Source organism: Herpailurus yagouaroundi, unplaced genomic scaffold, assembly GCF_014898765.1.
Source record: "Herpailurus yagouaroundi ecotype Mexico unplaced genomic scaffold, PumYag 77, whole genome shotgun sequence".
NCBI lineage: Eukaryota > Metazoa > Chordata > Mammalia > Carnivora > Felidae > Herpailurus > Herpailurus yagouaroundi.
In genome coordinates, this window is record NW_024412388.1 from 86,254,900 (window position 1) to 86,278,921 (window position 24,022).

General features: G+C 37.6%; 1 protein-coding gene and 1 pseudogene across 2 annotated transcripts in view; both read right to left on the minus strand.

The window, feature by feature from the left end:
- The window catches only part of LRRC39 (leucine rich repeat containing 39), a 29,673-nt gene extending 6,890 nt beyond the window's left edge, over positions 1–22,783 (minus strand). Inside the window, exons 1-5 of one of the 2 annotated variants that reach the window (XM_040471094.1) lie at positions 22,566–22,783; positions 10,248–10,440; positions 4,060–4,165; positions 2,614–2,770; positions 1,911–2,047 (exon numbers count right to left, since the gene is read on the minus strand). In XM_040471094.1, coding sequence (XP_040327028.1) covers positions 1,911–2,047; positions 2,614–2,770; positions 4,060–4,165; positions 10,248–10,360 — 513 coding nt within the window. In that variant the 5' untranslated portion in view covers positions 10,361–10,440; positions 22,566–22,783. Of the gene's footprint in view, positions 1–1,910; positions 2,048–2,613; positions 2,771–4,059; positions 4,166–10,247; positions 10,441–14,001; positions 14,134–22,565 lie in introns of those variants that run through there. The other variant, XM_040471093.1, reaches the window with a different exon arrangement.
- On the minus strand, positions 16,913–17,495 carry LOC121027555 (ragulator complex protein LAMTOR5-like; annotated as a pseudogene).
- Positions 22,784–24,022: the final 1,239 nt, after the last annotated feature.

Sequence of the window (24,022 nt, forward strand, 5' to 3'; positions counted from 1 at the left end):
AAGTTTAATATTTTTATTTGAAGATTTTGATAGTGTACTTCTCTTTAACTTGCCTTTTTCTCTCAACATCAGTGTCTCAATGTATTCATGGATGCTTATAGCACTAGTTTATTCATCAGCTTTATAAGATGAATATCATATTTCTATTTTATGGACAAAATGGGTGAGAGAGGCCATGCAACTGGAAATGATGGGTGATGTGCACTCAAGTTTTCATGGACCAAAGGCCACAAACCTCTTGCCATATAACCCTGTAGTGAAAGTTTCAAAATGTGAGTAAAAATTTAGTTAACTTTTCCAAAAAACTTTCCATTTATCTAGGCAAGTTCTGTTTTATTTTTATCTCCGGGAATGTTGAGATTCCTTCCACAATTTTAACACCAAAAAAAAAAAAAAAAAAAAAAAAAAAAAAAAAACCCAAAACAAAATGAAACACATACATACCCAGTGTTTTGTGGGTAATGCAAAAAAAGCAGGAAGTTTCCATTTAGGAGGTGATGTTTCTCTGGCTTTAGAATTCAAGCCATGGACAAAACACTTTTTCAAAATCACACCTTTAAAATTTTTCAAACGGTTTAGAATGGAGTATAAAAAGATTGTTTTTACACTGGCATAAATATGTTTTGTGTGTATACATGTATGCAGTGTAATGGCTGAGAGAGAAGTCTCCTGTTGCTGATTTCTCAGTGATACTAGAACCCTTTGATTTTATCATATTAAAAATGTTATTATCATCTGACAGTCTCTATTTTGCATATGTGAACATTGAGACCTAGTTATATAAAGTGGTGTGTTTGAGGCTACACAGCTACTTAGAGGCCACACTTGGAAATAATCCCAGGCTCAAATCTTACTTTAGTATTAGTTCCAATAAAACCTATTTCTTATGTGAAAAAATTAAGGTAAACACAGGTTAACAGACATGTCCAAATTCATACAGCATTTTAAATGATTGAACCAATCCCAGAAAGAAAATCACAAGAGTTAGAAATAAAATATTTATTGGCCCTCTTATAAGTATAAATTGTCCCTGTGATCATCATTTTTATCATAAGCAAGTGCATACATTTCATTAACTTGAACTGTTGTAAGATGAAGTAGATATAAATGTAGAAATTGTGTTTTACTTGCCAGAGTGATAATTATTGGTGACATATTTACTGCTCTGGGGAAAAGTGATATTCTCACCAAAAATAGTGAGTGGAGAATGGAAAAAGGGAATAGTCTTTCTACTTTGAGTTTTATTATTTTCCTTAAGTTTATTTTGCAAAGTTAGAACACCTTGGAAATTTCTTTGCTGATTGTAAGATCATTAAATATGTTTGAAGTATGTTTGAAAGCGTCTATATCTCTATGACCAGTTTGGCTTTACTAATAACAAGGTTATCATACCAAAGCAAAGTCTGAAGGCTTTCCAAACCCATTGCCTTGCTTTTACTTGGTAGAGCCAAAGAAGCTAGCAAAGAAACACTTCCTAAACTGAAGAATTCATTTCTTACCACTTCAGCTGTATCTCAAAAAAGGAACACTGTATAAACACCAACTAGTAAACAAAAGAGCTTTTCCATCACCACATTGTGCTTTATAATAACCATTTATTCATCCAATAAGCATTTACTAAGTAACAACTACAAGCTAGCCTGGGCCTTCAATAGGAAATAGAAATAAAAAAGACTCTTTGCTCTGGCCTTTTAGGAGATCACAAATGATGTCAGTACTGTGACAATATTTATGCTAAATAGATACTTCTCTAAAAATGTTATAGTAACAGGAAACGATTACCACTAAATATTTTCTGAAATAAAATGTATAGCATTTCTTCATTAGTGTTATTTTTAATGATCACACAATTAAGAAGTAAACCAGTAGTAGACAGAGAATAAAATCATAGGCATTTATATCTTTCTGACCTCTTGTGGAAGATCACATATATCTCTGTTTACAGCAAGTTCTAGTTTCTCCAAGCTTGCACAATGACTTAGTTCCCTGGGGACAGTCTTGATTTTGTTGTAACTAAGAATCAGCTCCTGAAGTTTAGTGAGCAGTCCTACAAAAAATAATACACAATAGAGAGCAGATAGATATAAAACAATGTTTCCAGTTATGAAGTATTATAGCATAACTTACTTGTCAGTTTCGTATTGGCAAATTCACACTTCTTTTCCCAGTATGTGTCCTGCCTCTTCTAAAGATGAAGAGCAGGTTTATCAGTGCTATAAGCAAAAAATACATGTTTTTTTTTTTTTCCATTTTGCTTTATCTACACTATATCCTGGTCAATTTTCCATTTGGGGATTGTTTTTTTCTCATCTAAGGAATCTTTCTAATTTTCTCTCTTGCCTTCAATCTATTCTCTTCTAGGAGGATTAGCTGAACAAGAAATATCATTTCCAGAATCTATACAATAATATTTCCAAAGAGACTTTTCTTGCATTGAATTCTCATCTTAAATCACCTCAGTAAATCCTAGATGCTTGGATCCCCTGGAACCTTCAATTTAGATGTTTATAATTTCCTCAAGGCTCGGGGCTATGTAAAGATGAGGTCTTTACTCCATGTATAAAAAAAAAAAAATTCTCAGTAAAAAACAGAAAGTAAAGCAATCTTCCTTACCAATTCCTCGAGGTATCTCTGAAATTGTGTTTCGAGATAAATCTAATACAATGAGGTTCTGAAATCTTCCAATGAATTCAGGAATTTTCAACAAACCAGTTCTATGAAGTTGCCATTCCTGCAGCTGACTCAGTTTCAGTAGAGAAGAAGGGAGGGTCTAAACTCAAGTAAAAGAAATGACAGAATTACTATATTACTTAAATTATTTTAGTATCATGTCACACTGGAGTATAATTGTAGAGAGATTGATTTGTAAAAGAACTTTCCTTACAAATTTTCCTAAATGGTTGTATTTCCAAGTGCTTTGTGTTACTTCTAAGTTTTAAGACCTTTACTTTGGGAGTGGGGGTGCTAAACCTTGGCGCTCCAATCAGAATAAACAAAAAGAATGTATTTTGGCCAATAGCGTACATACATAGAGCTATGCTCTAAAGATGTTGTTGTTTTAGGCTTTTTTAAGAGTACACATATGCAGTTGAAATGAGAATATGATGGTTAGTTGAAATCATAGAGAAACCAAAAAATCATTTTAATCAATAATTCAAACTTCTCTTCCCCTTCTTATTTAAAAAAAATTTTCATGTTTATTTATTTTTGAGAGAGAGAAAGAGAGAGTGAGCAGGGGAGGGGCAGAGAGAGAGGGAGACACAGAATCCCAAGCAGGCTCCTGGCCCCAAGCTGTCAGCTTGTCGTGGCTCAAATCCACAAACTGCGAGATCATGACCTGAGCAACACCCAACTGACTGAGTCACCCAGGCGCCCCTCTTCCCCTTCTGTTTTGAAATATTTTATAAAAGGTTTTTACAGATTTTTTTTAATTTAAAGATTTTAAGAGTTTCAACTATTCTGAACTCTTTGCCTTTTCTCTTTCAACCTAAAGTACCCAAAAGGGAAAATAAAGGACCTACACCCTTAGCTAATCATACCTATATGTATGAACATAAACACTGACCCAAGGGATAGAGGCCCTTACAAAAATTAGAGTGTGCCTAATGTAATTAAGCAAGTGTGTGTGTGTGTGTGTGTGTGTGTGTTTATGAGAGAATATGAACTGGGTGGTAGACCTCGAAAAAAAATGAATATTCTGTTCCATTTTGTGGGTTTTAGCTGAGCATTTATTTTGGAAAAGCTGTATGATTTTTGTTAAGCAAATGGTCATCTTTTTATGGAAAATGAGAAATTGCTTATTAGTAGGATTAGTAGGAGAAAAATTGCAAATGACCTAAATTTAGACAGAGTTTCAGCAAATTGAATTTTTACCAAAAAAAAAAAAAAAAGTGAAGTTATATTTCTTTTCAGTTCGTGTTGCCCCAATTCATTTGGTGTATTATTAAAATGAGAATTCTAACTATTCCAGACTTAATCACACAGTCTCAGAATCATTTTCTCAACTCTCCCATAAAATGCAAAATATAGAAAATCAAATAGTACTTGTATGAAGCTAACCTTCCATTCTTCTTTTTCTATCTTCAAAATGACTCTTCCATCTTCTCTGATGACCTTTTCCCTTAGTTTGGTTAAGCTTACTCGTTCTTCCCAGATTCGCACTAGCCTAAGAGACCAGAAAACATTTTAGTTGACCCATAATGACACAGGTAGCATTCACTTTTATGTAAAAAGTGACCCATCAAAACAACCACTTGACTAGTAGTATCTGGAAATCAAAAAAAGGATTCATTTTGCAAGAATTATAAATATGATTACTTTCATAAATGCCCTATATTTAAGTTTTTGAAAAGTGTCACAATGCTCCATAGATTTTTTTTTTAATAACAGCTTTATTGAGCTATAATTCACATACCATAAAATCAACGCTTTTAAAGTATGCAATTCAATGGTTTTGGATATATTCACAGAGTTGTTCACCAACACCACTCTCTGATCCAAAACATTTTCATCACTCAAAAAACTCTATACCCAAGGCTAACTGGTGCAGCCACTCTGGAAAACAGTATGGAGGGTCCTCAAAAAATTAAAAATAGAACTATCCCATGATCCAGCAATTGTACTACTAAGTATTTACTCAAATAATGCAAAAGTACTAACTCAAAAGGTAGCATTATGTTCTATAGCCAAATTTTGGAAACAGCCCAATTGTTCCTCAACTGATGAATGGATAAAGAAGGAAATATTAGCCATAAAAAAGAGTGAAATCTTGCCATTTGCAATGATATGGATGGAGCTAGAGAATATTATGCTAATGTGCTAATGAGAAAGAAACACCACATGATTTCAGTCATGGAATTTAAGAAATAACTGAGCAAAGGCTCCTGGGTGGTTCAGTGGGTTAGGTGTGAGATTGAGCCCCATGTCAGGCTCTGCACCTGCAGTGGGATTCTCTTTCTCTACCTCCCTTCTCTACCTCTCTGCCCCTCCCTGCTCATGCTCTCTCCCTCTCAAAATAAATTTAAAAAAAAAGAGAGGGAGAGAGAGACTGCTAAAACACTTTTAAACAAAGAAATGAACAAAGGGGGAAAAAAAAGAGACAAACCAAGAAACAGAGTTTTTAATTATAGAAAACAAACATGGCTACCAGAGGGAAGGTGCATGGGGGGATGGGTTAATTAGGTGATGGGGATTAAGGAGTGCACTTGCTGAGATGAGCACCGGGTGTTGCATGAACTGTTGAATCACTATATTGTACACCTGAAACTAATATTACACTGCATATTAAGTGGAATTTAAATTAAAACAAATTAAAAAACAACAACAAAAAACCTCCACACCCATTAGCAGTCACTCTCCATTCCTTCCTTCCTCAGCCCATGGCAACCACTAATCTACTTCCCATTTCTATGGGATTATACAATATTGTGGTCTTTCCACATAGCATAAGTTTATTCAAAGTTCACCTGTGCTGTAACATGTTTCAGTACTGTATTCCTTTTTATCGAAGAATAACATTCCACTGTTCTGTTGATCAGTTCGTCAGTTAATGGACATTTGGGTTAATTCTTCTCTTTGGCTATTATGAATAATGCTGCTATGAACATTTGTGAACAAGTTCTTGCGTAGATATATGTTTTCATTTATCTTGGGTACAGTTCTAGGAGTAGAATTGCTGCATCATATTATAATTCTACTTTGAACTTTTCTTAGGAACTGCCAAACTAGGTCCAAATTGCTAGTACCATTTTACCTTCCCTCCAGCAGCACATGAGGCTTCATGCCTTGCCATTCTTGCCTACATTTGTTATTGTCCATGTTTTTGATTATAGCCATCCTAGTGAGTGCAAAGTGGTATCTCATTGTTCTTTTGACTTGCATTTATTAAACATCTAATCCATAGATAGTTAATAACTTTTTAATGACTTGCAAATAATACAGTCCAACTTCAGAGTTAAGTTATATGTGATTACATTCCAATTTTATTCAGATTTTGTTTTTCAGAAATAAAAATGCACAAAACCTTCATCATTCTGGAATACATCCCTATTGATTTTTGGTACATTGCAAATATACATAACAATAATAGTAAGCTATGAAAATGACTAGTAAAAGGTTGCAAATGGTTTATTTCTATACCAGAAAATTTTTATATTCAATTACATCACTTTTCTAAAAATTAGAACTATTCAAACAGTAAGCATGATGATTGCTAACTACTTGATACTCACTAAGAGATCTATGTATTTCAGAACAAGATTTAATGACAAGTGTAATCAGGTGTCTTGTTCCCCAACCTTTTACTTAAAGAACTCATTGAGCAACCATTATATGCCAAATGCGACGCTGCACATTGTGCATGCAGAAAGCTCCGTCCTTAATGAGTTTACAGTGAGGCTATTATTCAACAAGTCTATTTCCATCTCTACAATGATTCCTAAGTTATTTCTGGATCTGAATTTCTATGATCTAAGTCCAGAATGTATCACTTAATTTGGTGACCGTGGACAACACATACCACCTCTGTGGGCTTTGCCTATAAAAATGGGGTTTCAATTAAATAATGTCTAAGTTCCCTTCCAGCTCTGGTATTCTATAATTCATCCACTGCTTAATTCAAGCTTGATGTTCTTTCAATTTTACATAGAAATTTTCTACCTCCTATGAAACTCTTTTATCATAGTCTAAAGACTTTCCCAGATTTTGTCACACCAACACTTTCCTAAATGCTTGATTTCCTCAAGGCAGCTTGGCATCAAAAGACAATGAGGTCAATTTCTGTTTAAACTTGATGCTTTTTGAACTAAATCTTTAGCCACCTTTAGCTTAGAGAAGAAGCATTAGATTACATTCCTTTTTTAAAATTTTTGTAATGTTTTTATTTATTTTTGAGACAGAACATGAGTGGGGGAGGGGCAGAGAGAGAGGGAGACACAGAATCCGAAGCAGGCTCCAGGCTCCAAGCTGTCAGCAAGGAGCCTGACGCGGGGCTCGAATTCACAGACCGTGAGATCATGACCTGAGCAGAAGTCAGAAGCTCAACCGACTGAGCCACCCAGGGGCCCCAGCATTAGATTACACTCTTAATCATTTTACCCCTTGTCTGTTTTGCACAGAAAGAACTTGAAGCTACTAAAATTAAATGGTTCTTAACTAAACACGTATGATAGGTGACATTCAGGAGTTTAGAAGCAAGTCACGATTCCCGCCCACTGTTTTAAAAAAGGAAATGATGGGGCGCCTGGGTGGCTCAGTCGGTTGAGCGTCCGACTTCGACTCAGGTCACGATCCCGCAGTCCGTGAGTTCGAGCCCCACGTCAGGCTCTGGGCTGATGGCTCGGAGCCTGGAGCCTGCTTCTGATTCTGTGTCTCCCTCTCTCTCTGACCCTCCCCCGTTCATGCTCTGTCTCTCTCTGTCTCAAAAATAAATAAACGTTAAAAAAAATTAAAAAATTAAAAAAAAAATAAAAAAGGAAATGATTTGTTAAGAATACTCTAGAGTTGGGGCTCCTGATGGCTCAGTTGGTTGAGTATCTGACTCCTGATCCCGGTTCAGGTCATGATCTCATGGCATGTCAGATCAATCCCTACATCGGGCTCTGTGCTGACAGCAAGGAACCTGCATGGGATTCTCTCTCTGTCTCTCTCTGTCTCTCTCTCTCTCTCTCTCTCTCTGCCCCTCCCCTGCTCATTCACTCTTGTTCTCTCTCTCTCAAAATCAATCAATCAATTAAAAAAAAAAAAAAAAGAGTACTCTTGGGGCACCTGAGTGGCTCAGTCAGCTAAGTTACTGACTCTTGATTTCAGCTCAGGTCATGATCTCATGGTTCATGGGTCCGAGCCACATATTGGGCTCTGTGCTGACAGTGTAGAGCCTGCTTGGGATTCTTGCTCTCTCCTTCTCTTTCTGCTCCTTCCCTGCTGGTGCTCTCACTTTCTTGAAATAAATAAACTTAAAAAAAATTTTTAAAGAGTACTCTAAAGTCAAGTTTATCATAATTGTAGAATACAAATATAATGGGTTTCATAAGAGTAGCTTTATATATAAAGGGCCAATCTAGGGAGATGTAAGACCTGAGGTGAATATCATGCTTCCTGAGTCAGATTGCTTGAGTATGAATACCAGTTCTGCATTTATTAGCATTGTGTTCTTTGAATTAGGCCTATCTCTCAGGTTTTCTGTCTCTTTAAAAGGGAGAAAATGAACACTCATGTGTGGCAGAGACTGCTTGTCATTCCCCTGTATCTGTTACTCCTCTTCTTCCTCAATAGTAGATGCTCTAAATTCAACTGGGCACAAGACTTCATTTAGCCATCCTTCCTTGTAGTTAGATATGTATCGTATCAATGGATGTTAGCAGAAGTAGTAGTGTGTGCCACTTCCTGCTAGCTGGAATCAAACATGTTGGCTGAGGTTGGTGAATCTATTTGGGGCCATTGGGTGACATCCATTCCATTAGGAATGGACGTCATGCACAGTTGAGCAACAAGATAAAAGCCTGACCGTGGGCAACACAGACCATCTGACTCAGTGGAGTGCTATTCCAGCCATAGATCAAGTACCAGGAAAAGTTAACATGTCTTGTGTAGAAAATATTATTTTGGTTTTCCATCTCTCATGATGCAATATAATCCTCATCAAGACACTGTTTCAGTATGTTGAGAGGATTAAATGAGATAGTACAGATAAAACATTTAGCAGAGTACTTAGTAAACAGTAAGTGCACAACAAACGGCTGCTACCTCATCATTGTCAGCATCATTATTCTCTTGACTGGCTTTGGTTGGGAAGAGTGGCCCTTCCCCAGCCGAATTTTTGTTTTTACAGATAGCGGACACAAAATAGTTGCTTATCAAGAACGTACCTTTCCCCCTCTTCTTTGGTGGGAGAATAGCTGTTATTTTCAAGTACTTATACTTCCCCCAAGTAACCCAGGTATAAATCTTAATTTATATAAACCAATCACATAGTCTCAGTCTCCTAGAAGGGAACTGCATTAGGGGAGTACAAATTACCCAGTTCTGGTCAATGAGAGGTGAAGGAGAGGTTTGCTAAAACACCTCAGAAAGGCTTCCTCATTCTTGAAGAAACAGAAATAGTTTCCACTCTTCTGATAACATAATGAGGTCTGGCTCTGATGCCTGGAAGTACACCAGTCATTCTGTGACACTGAGGGAGGCTACCCTAAGAACCAAACTGAGACACTGAGATTACCAGTAGGAGGTGATAAAAAGAAGCTGAATCTCTAAAGCTGTTAAAGCTTTGGAACTGCCTTGCCTCAGGACTTCCCTATTCCTTAAGCCGTTTTTAGTTGAATTTTATGGTATTTGCTAACTGACACAAGAGCATTTTTTCCACTGAAATATAATTGTCATATAACATTGTATTAGTGGCAGGTGTACAACATAATGGCCCAGTATCTGTACATATTGCAAGACAAAAGACAATTTAATATTTATAAAGAGACCTAGTGAATGATAATTGTAGGGATGATGAGGAAAGTGGGTATTCTTGCAAGATTAGAATGAATACTTTGGAGACATCCAATCAGAAAAGTGAGCAGATATCAAGAAGGCAAAGGAAATCAGAGCCAAATTATTTAAGTGCAGCCCAAATCAAGGAATCAGGTGATCCACAGGGAACCTGGCTGAAACTCACTGCTATTCAAATAGGTGAGAATCTATACTACCTAGCTTTGCTAGATGCTGTTTTAGTACCTAGGGACTATTATACTGAACAAGCCATCAGTGAAAAGTAGACTAAATGATACTAATCAAACTATGATGAATGTTGACCAGATTCCTATGAGGGCCCAAGATAACTATTTTTTTTAATGTTTATTTATTTTGAGAGAGAGAAACAGAGAGAGGGAGAGTGCCAGCAGGGGAGGGGCAGAGAGAGGGAGGGAGAGAGAATCCCAAGCAGGGTCTGCACTGACAGTGCAGAGCCCGACACGGGACTGGATCTCATGAACTGGGAGATCATGACATGAGCCTAAATCAAGAGCCAGATGCTTAAACGACTGAGCCACCTGGTGCCCCAACCCAGACAGTCGGGTTTTTTGTGGCCACCATCACATAGTCACACTTAATTGAGTCAGGGATATCCCTGTAGTTATATTTTGACTTTTCAGTAAATAAAAATCTCTATCAAATTCAACAATAAGGCACTTAATAAGTGCTCTTTTCTAGAATGATGATGTTCTGAATTTTCACTAATTCAAAATAATAAACATGTTAAAGCATACTTCTGTTGAAATTCCTTCTCTCGCTTCAGGTCTTCATTGTGTTTCTTTATTCTTTCTTCCCAAACTTCCTTTACAGCATTGACAGCTCCAGTACAAACCACATTTTCTGACATGATTTCTCCACATTGTCACAGAGTCACCAACTTCATTAGGTTCTGAATAGCTGAATCACAGATGCCATCTCAAAAAGGACCTAATTGTTCCAGAGGGGGAAAAAAGAATGTGTTTCAGAACATTCAGAAAGTTCCAAAATGATCCCAGTAGCATATATTTATTGAACACTTTCCATGTTCCCAAAATTATTTATACACTTTACATATCATGTCTCATTTAATAATCCTCATAAAAATCCTATGACATGGGTGCTTTCATTGTCTGTAATATACAGATGAGAGAACTGAGCCTTGAAGATGGGCAATTTGTTCAAGGTCTCATATCTAATATGTGGCAGAGGTGGGAATTGAAGCCAAGTCAACTTCCTTTGTTACTATGTAATTTGCAATAATGAAAAACTGCAACTAGTTTACATGCCCAGTTATATGAAAATGGCTAAGTAACAGATTTATAAATTTAAGACCAGCGTCTTGGGATATCTACTTAATCTAGATGCTATAGGCACAGGCGGGAATTCAGTTAAGTGGCATTATACTAGGATTACTGGCTCTTCTAAAATAAATTGCAAAGGGATAGATGTAATATTGAGGATTGTGACCTAAATCTCAGAAAGGAAAGGAAAATAAAAATAGGGGATTGGTTATGTAAATTATGGTAGATTCATTTGATGGAATATTCTTTGCCTTACAAATAATTGTATTGATTTTTTCTTCAAATTGCATTAGCAATAGTGAAAGAACATGATCCACAATTAATCATTTCCTTCCAAATTCAGGAAGTCAAAGATGTCCACAATCACAACTATTCAACATTTACTGGAATGCTGTAAGGCAAAAGAAGCAAATAGAAACGTATAAAGTTTGGAAAGGAAGAGGTGAAATATGCAACAGTGTAGGGGGACAGGTACTTTTATACACTAAAGGTGGCCATATTTGTTATTCTCTGTGGAGAGAAATTCGGTCATATCTATCAGTCTTACAAATGCACATTCACATTCATAAGAATTTGTACTGCAAATATTTTCAATTGTAAAATCACATATTATAAAGTTATTCACTTCAGTGTTTTTCATAAAAGCAAAAGATTGGAAGCAATAGAACGTTTAATCAATAAATTATAGTACATCCATATCATGGGAAATATATAGCTCCATAAAGGAAGTAGAACATTTTATATACTGATGGAAGCCATGATCTCCAAAATGTATGACTATGCCATGATTTAATTTTTCCATCCCAATGAATATGGATATTTGGGTACCAGAGTTTTGCTATTATGAGCAATATTTTCCCCAAATTCTTCTCCTTATCTTCATGGTGCTCAAGTGGGTATTGCTTCTATTGGGTATACACCTAGGACTTGAACTGCTGGATCATAGTCAATGTGCATGTTCAAATTTATGAGATAGAGCCAAATTGTTTTCCAAAGTGACTGTGCCCATTTATACTCTTACTACAACTATACAAGGTTTCCATTGATGTACATCCTCACCAACACACTGCTGTATAAAATCTCATTATGGTCATAATTTATACTTCCCTGACTACTAAATGCCATAGTTTAACATATAAAGATTGTCCAATTAAATAAAATACAAAATCCTGTGTATTATTTATAAGAGGCACACCTAACATAAAAATAGGAAAAAATGGAAAGTGTAACATAGAAAAAGATCCACGCCTAGATTTATACCCAAGTGAAATGAAAACATATGCTCACAGAGAAACTTGCACACGAATGTTGAAGTTGCATTATTCACAATAGCCAAAAAGTGGAAACAAATGGCTGTCAACTGACAATGGATAAACAAAATGTGGTATATGCATACAATGGAATATTATTCTCCCGAAAAAGGAATAAGTTCTGATACATGCTACATTGTAGACGAACTTTGAATGAAAGTATACTAAGTGAAAGAAACCAGACACAGAAGACCATGTATATGGGATCCATAGAGAAAAGAAAAAAAGTAGATTAGTTATATTCAGGGGCTTTTCAGAGGGGGAAATGGGGAGTGACTTCTAAGGGTACAAAGTTTCTTCTCTGAGTGATAGAAATCAACTTTTGAAATAAATCAACCCATGACAAAGCAAAGAAGACATGTTTACATCTAAAGAGCAGAATGTAGTAAGTATAATACATCTTGAAAATATAAAAATAAGAATAAATGCTTTAACAGAATGTGAAAGAAGGAAATGGAGCTGTAGAGGAAAGAACACCAAAAGCCACATCTTCAAAGTGGGGAGTCATAGATACTGTCTCTATTTTATGGAATGAGAACTAGACTTAAGTATTTGTTTAAAGTTCTAAAGGTAATCAAGAGAGAATCTAAAACTAAGAGTATAACTCTAGAAGGGTGTAAGTGAATTTGAGCATCATCTTTCATAATGAAGTTCCGTAGATTATGCCTAAAGTTGATCAATAATAACCCCCCTTGAACAACAGGAACAAAGATGGTGACTACTGAAAACAAAATCCTGTCACTTCTAGAGTGACAGAAAAGGGGCAGAAAATACTGCTTTTCATTATTAATCTCCTCTAAATTATTAATTTCTTTAACAGTATGCAGTGCAAAAAAAAGGAAAACTATGCAATGTGAGAGAGAGACAGGGGTGGAAGAAAAACTCCATTACAGAGGAAAAAATGTTTACAATTTTAGGATGGATATATAATTGCCAATATTCAGCAAATTATTAGGAGAGGGTCCCTACTTTTAAGCAATGCCTGCACAATTAGCATAGGAACAGGTCGCAAGATCTTTTTGCCAGCAAGAAACCTTGGCATACAGGTGCCGCCTAATCCAAACCCGTAGGTACATCACAGTGAACCTACAATTTATTGTCTCAGATTTGAACAAGGTTGAAGTGTTTATCAAATAAGAAAACATTTTTTTATTTTTTTCAACGTTTATTTATTTTTGGGACAGAGAGAGACAGAGCATGAACGGGGGAGGGGCAGAGAGAGAGGGAGACACAGAATTGGAAACAGGCTCCAGGCTCTGAGCCATCAGCCCAGAGCCTGACGCGGGGCTCGAACCCACGGACCGCGAGATCGTGACCTGGCTGAAGTCGGACGCTTAACCGACTGCGCCACCCAGGCGCCCCAAGAAAACATTTTTTAAACTATCAAGTATCTACATGTGAATGTGTATTTTTTAAACATATTAACCACTCATATGCTAATTAGGTTTCTCAGTTTGCCATTAAACTTGATCCAGCCATCAGTTTTCCTTTACCCAGCAACCAGTTCCCCTTCGAGGAAAACAAGTCAGTAATAACATATGTATTTCTGCTGCTAGCATAGGATTGTGTTCCCTCCAATGACTACCATAACACAAAAGCGCATAGTATGGCAAGGACATAAACTGGGAGAGTCTGCTTTCTAAAGGCAAAAGAAAGCAAAACAAAAAACAAAACAACAAACAAAAACTAAACTAAAAAAAAAAATGCTTAACTTTTACAGAAATCCATCTTCCAGAGGAAGACAATTACATGAATGACTATGAGACCCCAAAAGAGACTTGTAAATTCAATTCCAAGTTCAGTTGTGCATTCCAGCAGATTCAGACCCAGTAAAGGCATCATCAGCAATCTATTTCCATGTGAAGAATAGGAAAGAAGTGTTTTGGAAAAATACTTACCACTGTCAGAGGACGCAGAAGCTGACATGCCCAAAGTTAGTGGTTATCAGCTGAAAGAGGATTTCAGGGAGAATTGTTTTCCATGTGGCTTCAGATGATTAAAATCCTCAGTCAGACTTGTAACCAAGTGAAATGTAATGTCAGCCTAGTTCTAATTTTAGATCTTGGACAAAGCTGAGAATAGCAAGAATCACATGGAGCTTCTGTGCAAAGGATCAAGTGATAACGTATGTGCATGCATTCTGTACACTGCAAAATGCTGTATATGGGGTGTTATAAAACTATCAGGTAGAACTATTTGTAAGCTGCAGATATAAAGAACTCCTATTGAAAGTCCTTCCATTTTTCATGACTTACACATTTTGAATATTTAATAGAATTTATCTGTTCCCAGCAGAGAAACTTGAAAACTTGAGAATGCACGGCACAACAAAAACCCTACGTGGTAAACGATAGATCTGTAAATATTTAAACTAAAGGTAAGTGCTTCAGAAAAGAAGAAAAGTAAAGATATAGAATAGTATGGGTAAAAGGGGAGCCCCAAGCGCCTGCTGCATCCAGGCTCAAATTTAATTCTCTCTCAACCTTTATCTCTTCAGCCTTCATAGGTAGGAGTTAATTCTGGGTTCTTTGAAAATAATTATGGGGGTGCCTGGGTGGTTCAGTCGGTTGAGCATCTGACTGTGGCTCAGGTCTTGAGCTCACAGTTTGTGAGGTCAAGCCCCACACTGGGTTCTCTGCTGACAGCACAAAGGCCACTTTGGATCTTCTGTCTCCCCTTCTCTCTGCCCCTCCCTGATTAGCATGCACGTGCGTTCTCTCTCTCAAAACCAAATAAACATTAAAAAAATATTTTTTGAGTTGGTAATATAAGCACATGGACCAAAATTCAAAAGATAATGAATCCTCACCTAAGCCCACCTCTAGCGATTTAGTTCTCTTCTCTGAAGGCAATCACTATGGCCACTTATTTGGGAGCCCTCCAAAGGTGGCCTGTGAAGTTACAAACATAAATATGCCTACATTCATGAAAAGCACACACACACATGCCATCACACACATACACACAAAATGCTAGCATACTATGTATATTTTTCTATACTGTGTTTTCTTCATTCAGAATATCTTGGAAATTGTTTCATATTAGTATAGAGTTATACCATCCTTTTATTTTATTTTATTTTTTTAATGTTTATTTATTTTTGAGACAGAGAGAGACAAAGCATGAACGGGGGAGGGTCAGAGAGAGGGAGACACAGAATCTGAAACGGGCTCCAGGCTCTGAGCTGTCAGCACAGAGCCCGACGCGGGGCTCGAACTCACAGACTGTGAGATCATGACCTGAGCCGAAGTCGGCCGCTCAACCGACTGAGCCACCCAGGCGCCCCATCCTTTTAAATGACTACATAGCATTCTGGTGTGTAGGTGGACCATCATTTGTTTAGTTATTCGGACACTGGCAATTTTAGTGCTTTTATTAATTTTTAAAAATATTTTTAATGTTTATTTTTTTGAAAGAGGGAGAGAATGGAGGAGGGGCAGAGAGAGATCACGACCTGAGCTGGTCAGACACTTAACTGACTGAGCCACCCAGGTGCCCCAATTTTAGTGCTAAAAGCACTTAAAAATGCCTGATTATTCCATAGAAATTCTCTAATGCTTCTGTAACAAATAAACTCAGAGTTATGGGGCCACTTAAGACCACAGAAAGAGCAAAGATCACAGAACCTGAACTCTAATCTCCTGTCCAGAGTGTCTGTACCATCACATAAAATGGCTTCCCTGAATATGTTCATACAGCAACGTTAAGGTGCCAGGAGGAGTTTTGCTTCTGTTAAGAAAAGTACTAAATTGTCTCTTTGGAAACAATTTAGATTTATCGCTCCCTTTAGCACTGTCTACCGTTACATTTTAATTTGACAGTATTTCTATGAAACCCACAAATTCCAAGGTTCTCTCTCTTTCCCTTTTCTAGCTTATTTCCTATGCTCTCATCTAAAGAGGCAATACAAATATAAAGTGAGACCAACTTACACATTGTTGAAGCGACTTAATCTAGAGAAATGTCAGGGAAAGGAAAAAAAAAGTGAATGGATTCACGACCTATTTATGAAGCATTTTAGACAGAATTTCAGTGATTTGGGGACATAGTGGGTGAGAGAAAAGGAAGAGACAAGGCACTGTATAGTGCCCTCTCATAGTCTGATCATCCTTCACGTTAGTGAGCTCCACTTTGCCAAAGTAGAATTAGGGGGAAAAGTCCCAACCTCCCTTGCTACAGAACGGAGGAATGTGACTAAGGTTCTACTAATCATGTGCTTTGATTTAGAAGCAAAGAATGTGGGGAAACTGGCTGGGTGGCTACAGTTCATTTTTGCTGGTCTAGTCTGACTACAGCAGAGGCAATATATTCTGGGGTTAGTTTTAACAGCAGGAGTTTCCTGGCCACAATGGATGCAGCTGGTTCTGGGGCAACCACAGCAGCTCCCTTACCAGGCCAGTTCCGTTGTATAGTTCCAGGACTTGTTTGATGAATACCCCTTCTTACACAAACATGCCAGGGAGATTTCCATCATCTGTATGTAAGAAATGGATAAGAAACAGATATTGCTATTTTAACTGTTTCTTGGTATATTTCCAAAAATCTGCTTATGCTATCTTTTCATGTACTGATTAGGGAATCATCTATTGACTTCATACCATAGAAGATGAGAATTCTGTGGTCTTAAACCGCCTACTCAGTAACATACATTTCCCCTCCTCCAGTCCTCCCAATATAACATAATTTTTGTTAAATTGGTAGTGTTTGTTACTATGTAAATGTTATTCATAGCTGATCCAAATAACAGAAGTAATTACATTCATTTCTTTTTGTACTTTGTGGGGTTTTCTGGAGTTGTGTCCCTTTCTATTTGATTTTCTGTGTACCTATCACTGTATTTTTATATGCTTTTCTTTTCCTCCAACCAGATTTATTGAACATAACAAAATTCTGTACACAAAGTGACCTAGATCTTTCTTACTAATATTTTGACAAGTCAATCTGTGGAGGGTCCAAAAGTGGCTTACTGTAAAATTAATAGACAAGTGCCCAATGCACACTAAATAAATGGCCTAATGACTGGAACTTTAATAGTTCTATAAGATAATTAACATAGGTAGGATTGAACCCCGATGACAGGCTGATATAGAACTGATAGGGGACGTCAAGAGGCCATTTTGTGCACTGCCACTGTGATGCCATCATTTTCTGGGATCATAATGTTCCCAGTATCTGATTCTAGACACACCACAAGAATATCAGTGGGGACTGAGGTTAGCTTAGCTGCTTGCTGGTCTAGAACAATGATCAAACAGTTATCACCCCAGCATGTTCATTGGACTGGGCCCCATGGCAGCCCCGATCAAGCCCTTGTGAATCTGTGCCATAGGACCCCAGCAATGAATGGATTCCTCATTGTGTCTTCCAAGGGCTGCTCTAAGGTCATCTCCATCGTGTCTGCCATGAGCCCTGAATATCCTTGCAATATCGTGTCTGCCATGAGCCCTTTATATACCTGAATATCCTTGCAAAAGTCACATACTCCCTTGGCACCTCAGTTTCTTATTGGCAAAATGTAGATAAAAATAAGAGTTCTTCATGGGTTTTTGTGAGGATTAAATGAGTTAGTATACAAAAGAACTTGGACAGTGCCTGAACACAGTAAGTATTCAAAAAAGGTTAGTCTTATTACTACCCTCCAATAGTAAAGCCAAGAAAGGAGAAGATGGGAATGGATATGATTGCCATATGATCATAGGAAGAAGGTTAGCTGTGAAAGGATTTTCTTCAGAGACTGAGACAAAAATCAAAGAAAAGACAATTTTACAGAGGAGAGGTAAATCTTAACTGTGTGAAGCATGAAGCCATTTAAGTATCTCATTGTATAATATTGCACAAATTGCTTTACCTTATCCTTCTATTGTTGTGGGTTTTCCAGCTGCTTGGTGCCCAGGTTTGCAGTTTGAGGTCCCATAGGGATATATTTCATCAGAATCCATGGCCCTGGGGCCCCTGGGTAGCTTAGTCAGTTAAGTGTCCAACTTCAGCTCAGGTCATGATCTTACAGTTCATGGGTTTGAGCCCCATATCAAGCTCTGTGCTGACAGCTCAGAGGCTGGAGCCTGCTTCAGATTCTGTGTCTCCCTCTCTCTCTGCTCCTCCCCTGCTCATGCTCTGTCTTTTTCTCTCTCAAAAATAAATAAACATTAAAAAAAAAAAAAGAATCCATGGCCTTGACTGACTACAATTGCAATGCTTGTATTTAGAAAAAGGAAACAAATCTAGAAAAACACCAAGTGGAATGGTCAGGTAAGAGAGGGTATAAAAGCACATTACAGGGGTGCTTGGGTGGCTCAGTGTGTTAAACATCTGACTCTTGGTTTTGGCTCAAGTCATGATCTCGCTGTTTGTGAGTTCGAGCCCTGAGTTGGGCTCTGTGCTGACAGTGTGGAGCCTGCTTGGGATTCTCTCTCTCTCCTCCTCTTCCTCTGCCCCTCTCCAACTCATGCTTTTCTCTCTTGCTCTCAAAATAAATACACTAAAAAAAAAATGCACATTACAAATAAAGTGTCATTCCAAAGAACTCAAAGCAGGATCTTGAAGAGATGTCTGCACACATGTTCAATGCTTCATTATTTACAATACCCAAGAGATAGAAGCAACCAAAATACCCACTGACAGATACATAAAGGAAATGTGGTGTATACACACAATGGAATGTTACACAGCTTTCCAAAAGAAGCAAAATTATGTCACATACTACAACATGGAATAAACTTGAGAACATTATGCTATGTGAAATAAACCAGTCACAAAAGGACAGTCAATACTGTATGATTGTACTCACGTGAAGAGGCTAAAATAGTCAAAATCATACAAACCCAAAGTAGAAAGGTGGTTCATAATATGAGGAAACATGCATGATACCCTGTTACAAGGCCTCTTCAGGCCTTCAGCTGACTGGATAATGCGCACCCACACTGGGGAAGGCAATCTACTTTACTCAGACTATAGATTCAAAGGTTAATTTCATCCTCTCACAGACACACCCAGAATGTTTGGCAAATGTCTAGGCACCCAGTGAAGTTCACACACAAAATCAGCCATCACAGTGGGTATACCTATTTAATGCACTAATAAATCAAAGCTTAAAGAGAGGGAGAGACTTTGTCAAAGACAACTGCTGAAAAAGCTGAGCTAAATTCCGACTCAGAAGGGATTTGGCTCCTAGACTTGGACCATTGGGTCATTCTACTTCCTTTTCAAAACAAGTTCATGGAAGTCACACAAAGTTACATTTGTAGTGGACACCAACAATATCAAAGCAATTTTATCATCGCTTAATACATCTTTAGAGGGGCAGTGAATAGAGACAGGGAGGAACAGGGGGCACTGAGATTCAGGCTACATAATTCCATTTCTTTTTCACCCTATTCCATCATGACCTGTGCTAATACATAGGCTTACATTTAGAGAAAGATTATAATGGTTTTAAACATGGAACACTAAGATAAAGTAGTTATTACTCACTCTGTTTTTAAGGGCATGTGTTTTTAATTTGCTGATTTATTTATCTTATGTCATCTCTACGCCCAATGTGGAGCTCAAACTCACAACCCTGAGATCAAGAGTTGCACACTCTTCTGATTGAGCCAGCCGGGTGCCCCTAAAAGCATGATTATATCAGACCTAGAGCATTTTCTTTTACAAAGTGAAATAGAACAGTCGAACTACTGATCATCTAGTCAAGCTTCTTCCCATAAATTCTGACAACACTACAGTACTATAAGGAATCATATCAAGCATAGAAGCATCTGCTTTGTGTGACCCATTTATTCAAATAAGAAAAGAAAATAATGGAACATAGGGAGAAACAATGGAAAATAAGAGTATACTACCTTGGGATTTTAATCCGTAAGGCCCTTTTATGACTCCTTAGAGTCTTTTTTAAATTTTTTAAAATTTTTTAAATGCTTATTTTTGAGAGGGAGAGAGAGGTCACATGCACAAGCAGGAGAGGGGCAGAGACAGGTGGAGACAGAGAATCCCAAACAGACTCCATGCTGTCAGCACAGATGCCCATGTGGGGTTTGAACTCATGAACTGTGAGGTCATCACCTGAGCTGAAACCAATAGTCAGACACTTAACCAACTGAGCCACCCAGGTGCCCCTCCCTAGAGTCTTTTAATAAAACAAAATGTTAGTTGTCAGAATGGAAGTCTTTGAAGCAGAAACACCATGTAACTAGAGTTCCAAGAAACATAAATATGAGCCTTGCCCTCATCAGATAAAAAATTTTCAGTGTTAGGAATTCTCTTTCAGAGATAGAATTTGAAGCCTCTGTAATTGTACTTTGTTTATATCTTTTCCTTTTTTTAAAATGTTTACTTATTCATTTTGAGAGAGAGAAAAACAGAGAGAGTGCACATGAGCAGGGAAGGGGCAGAGAGAGAGAGAGAGAGGGAGAGAGAGAATCCCAGGACAGAACCTGACACAGGCCTAAATCCCACAAACCGTGAGATCATGACCTGAACTAAAATCAAGAGTTGGTTGCTTAACCTATTCAGCCACCCAGGTGCCCCTTAAACAAGAATATTTTAAAACTGATTTGTTGAGCTGTAGGGTTTTCTGGAACATTGATATTCTTTTATGTGAAAATGTTCCATTAAGGTCGTGTGTGTGTGTGTGTGTGTGTGTGTGTGTGTGTACAAAGGGATGGAAAGTAGACAACATGATTGCCAAACATTGCCAATGTGGAGTCACTATTTTCCACATTTTGATACTTCTATTAGGAAATTACAGCTGCATACTAACTTGTACCACTTGGTCCAACAAAATAGGGACATTTCCTCCAAGATGATAGGAAACACTATTAGATACCAAATACCTTTCCCCTGGAGCTCAAGTTCTCAGATTCTAGCCGGTCTCACATGACTTCTGCCGCATGACCCCACAGAGTTTCAGTCTTTAATAACTGACATATTTAAGTTACTAAAATGGCTGAGAAAAAAGTTTAGCTTTAAATGCGAATTATTTCTCTTTTCTGTCATTAAACATATGTTTTATAGCCAAAAATTAATGTATTTAACTAAGAATAAAAATGTACTTCTGACCTTAGGATTTTGTGCCGGCTGTCATTTTACACACACACACACACACACACACACACACACACACACACACACACACAGCATTTCACTAACCTAATCAACAGTGGAGACACAAGAAATTAGTGTATTCAGACACTCATTTGTTCTGTAGCCTATGGGGAATGGGCCAGAAACTAGAAGGTCATTTGAAGTTGAGTTTAAAATCTTCATTTGAGAAAAGCATGCTGTGAGTCTAATATGTAATTTAGCAAACAAAATACACATGAACAAAACATCATTTCTCTTATGAATAAGTTGGTGCTATAGTTTTCTTGTGTAAAGAATGTTCTTACAGGAAATATAAAACCTAAGCAGTAATCAGAATATTATTCAACTTTCTGGGGCAATTTAAACCTCAAATCAGATGACCACAGAATAGAAGCCACTGCAGTCTTGTTTCAAAAGAAAAAAACAAAACAAAAGAAACAACAATACCCCTCCTATATCCACGAAATAAGAACCCCAAAACTGCACTTTCAGTCAAATGAGGTATTTTGGGCCACATAACAAAAAGATACGTTCTTTCTGCTTTTATTTTTATGCACTGCTTTTCAGTTCTACAGAAATAAAAGTTATGCCAAACTTTTAACTCTTTAACTGCATAATTCTATATGAATTACATAATATTTTGTTTCTAGGATAGAGACCCAACTTTTGAGGACATATTGTATACATTTCAAAAGACAACTACAAAAATTGTTTTTTCACATTTCCACAAATACTATGCAATTACTAAACCTGTAATATCTAGTAAAGAGAGAAGCTGTGAGAAATGACAATGCATTTAGAAAAAATTACAACCCCCCCAACATCTTTTGTAATTACCATTTTATTACAATTAGAGTGCATGACATTTATATATCAATATTTTTCATTTTCACAACCTTATTAGGGAAACTAGTGCAGTAAATGACAATGGTGGTTTTAAAAAAGCCAATGGGAGCCCTTCTAAGCTTGTGACAGAAACATAATGGGACCAAAGCCAGGTTCTTGTGCAATTTGTAAAGCCCTTGGTTTGCAGTTATTAGTGCGGCGACTTAGCTCATCGAGGACTCCGTGTCGCATTTGAATAACTAATGTTTCAAATTATTAGTCATTCTGATTTATATTCATCCCTGCAGTTTCCATTAATTTAATTACCCCTGCCATCAACGTAGTTGCTTTTGTTACTGCAGTTTGAACTCTGGCTTCCTTTTCCCAGGGAATTAATTTGTTAGGTTTTTCCAGATGATTGCACTCTTGCAACTTCCACACAGATTTTATAACCTTGATTTCTTTACTTTTCTTTTTGCCACATTTTTAGAACTATTTAACACATATTTAGAACATATTAAGAAGCTTCCTGCAGCAAACTTCAAAGGACATAGCTTACCCCAAGTTTAGCACAGTCTGACGGTTCCTCTGGAAATACAGGTGGGTAGAGGCTTTGGGGCTTACTGGAGGGACTTGGCCTCCCCCTCCTCAGCCTGGGATAAGCTTGAACCCTTTTTTGACCATCCCGACTTTGCCTCTTACCTAACCTAAATTCTTAATCTCCCACCTGTTCTCATTTCTGTCCTTTCTCTTGTCAAGGCCCAGAGCAGCTGTTCTCAATGCTTTGTGTTGAAACATTCCACATGATACTCAGTAAAAGCCTGAGTATCTCTTACTCTTGCTCGTGATTGGGTTTTGTGGCTCTCCTCTGGACCATCTCCAAATTCTCCTGCTCAGTTCTAGCAAGCTGGCCTAGAGTTCTCTCACAAGGGTCTGACTAGCACAAGAATTAGCTCGTGGTTAAAACCCTTCGGCTCAGGACTGCAACTGCCTCATACTGAAGTCATTTCCCTTTCATTCTGAGCTTGCAGTCATCAAGGATTAATGCTACCTTCAGTGTTTGCCTAAATGGTAATGCTTTCTGGAACGGAAAAGAGCTGTGGTAATTTTGTGGGGATAACAATGATAACATGAGTCACCTCAGGGTTTGGCGTAAATAATTCAGAGTTGACCTGGTCTCTCTGAAACACGTGATGACCTTGAGACACGAAAGAGTGAAAATGAGTGCCTAGAGCTCAGGAGAGTGATGGGGGTAGAGAGAACTATTTAGGAGACATCTGGGAGACAGGTGTGGCCAAACCTTTTGCTGAACACACTGTGATTACAAGTGAGCAGCTGGGAAGGAAGCCAGATCACAAGGAGTTCAAGACCATCCATTCTAAAAGTTAGGCAAAGGCAAGAAGGAACAAGACAGGAGTGTGTTCGTGCAGAGGCAGGTACAGGTAAAGCTAACAATGTGAGAACAGAGTGTTTTGAGTCTTCTCTTAGGTAGAGGGAAATTGGCTTTAGAGAAATAGAGAATTTCTTGGGGGAGGGGATTATTTTAAAAATAAGAACAGTTTGGGGCACCTGGGTGGCTCAGTAAGTTGGGCGTCTGACTCTTGATTTCAGCTCAGGTCATGATCTCACAGTTGTGGGTTCAAGCCCCACGTCAGGCTCTGAGCTGACTCTGAAGCCTGCTTGGGATTCTCTCTCTCTCCCTTTCTCTCTGCTCCTCACAAGTGTGCACCTTCTCTCTCTGTCCCAAAATAATAAACTTAAAAAAAAAAAGTAAGAACAGTTCTCTCCATATATTTATTAGGGCAGCACGATTCAATAGCATTTTCTATGGTAATGGAAATATTCGATGTCTGTAATGTCCAATATGGTGCACACTAGCCACATATGGCTCTTCACATTTAAATTTCAATTAATTCAAATGAAATAAAGTTAAAATTCAGCTTCCCAGTTATACTAGCCACATTTCAATTGCTCAATAGCCACAATAATCAATTGAAATTTAAGTGTGAAGAGCCA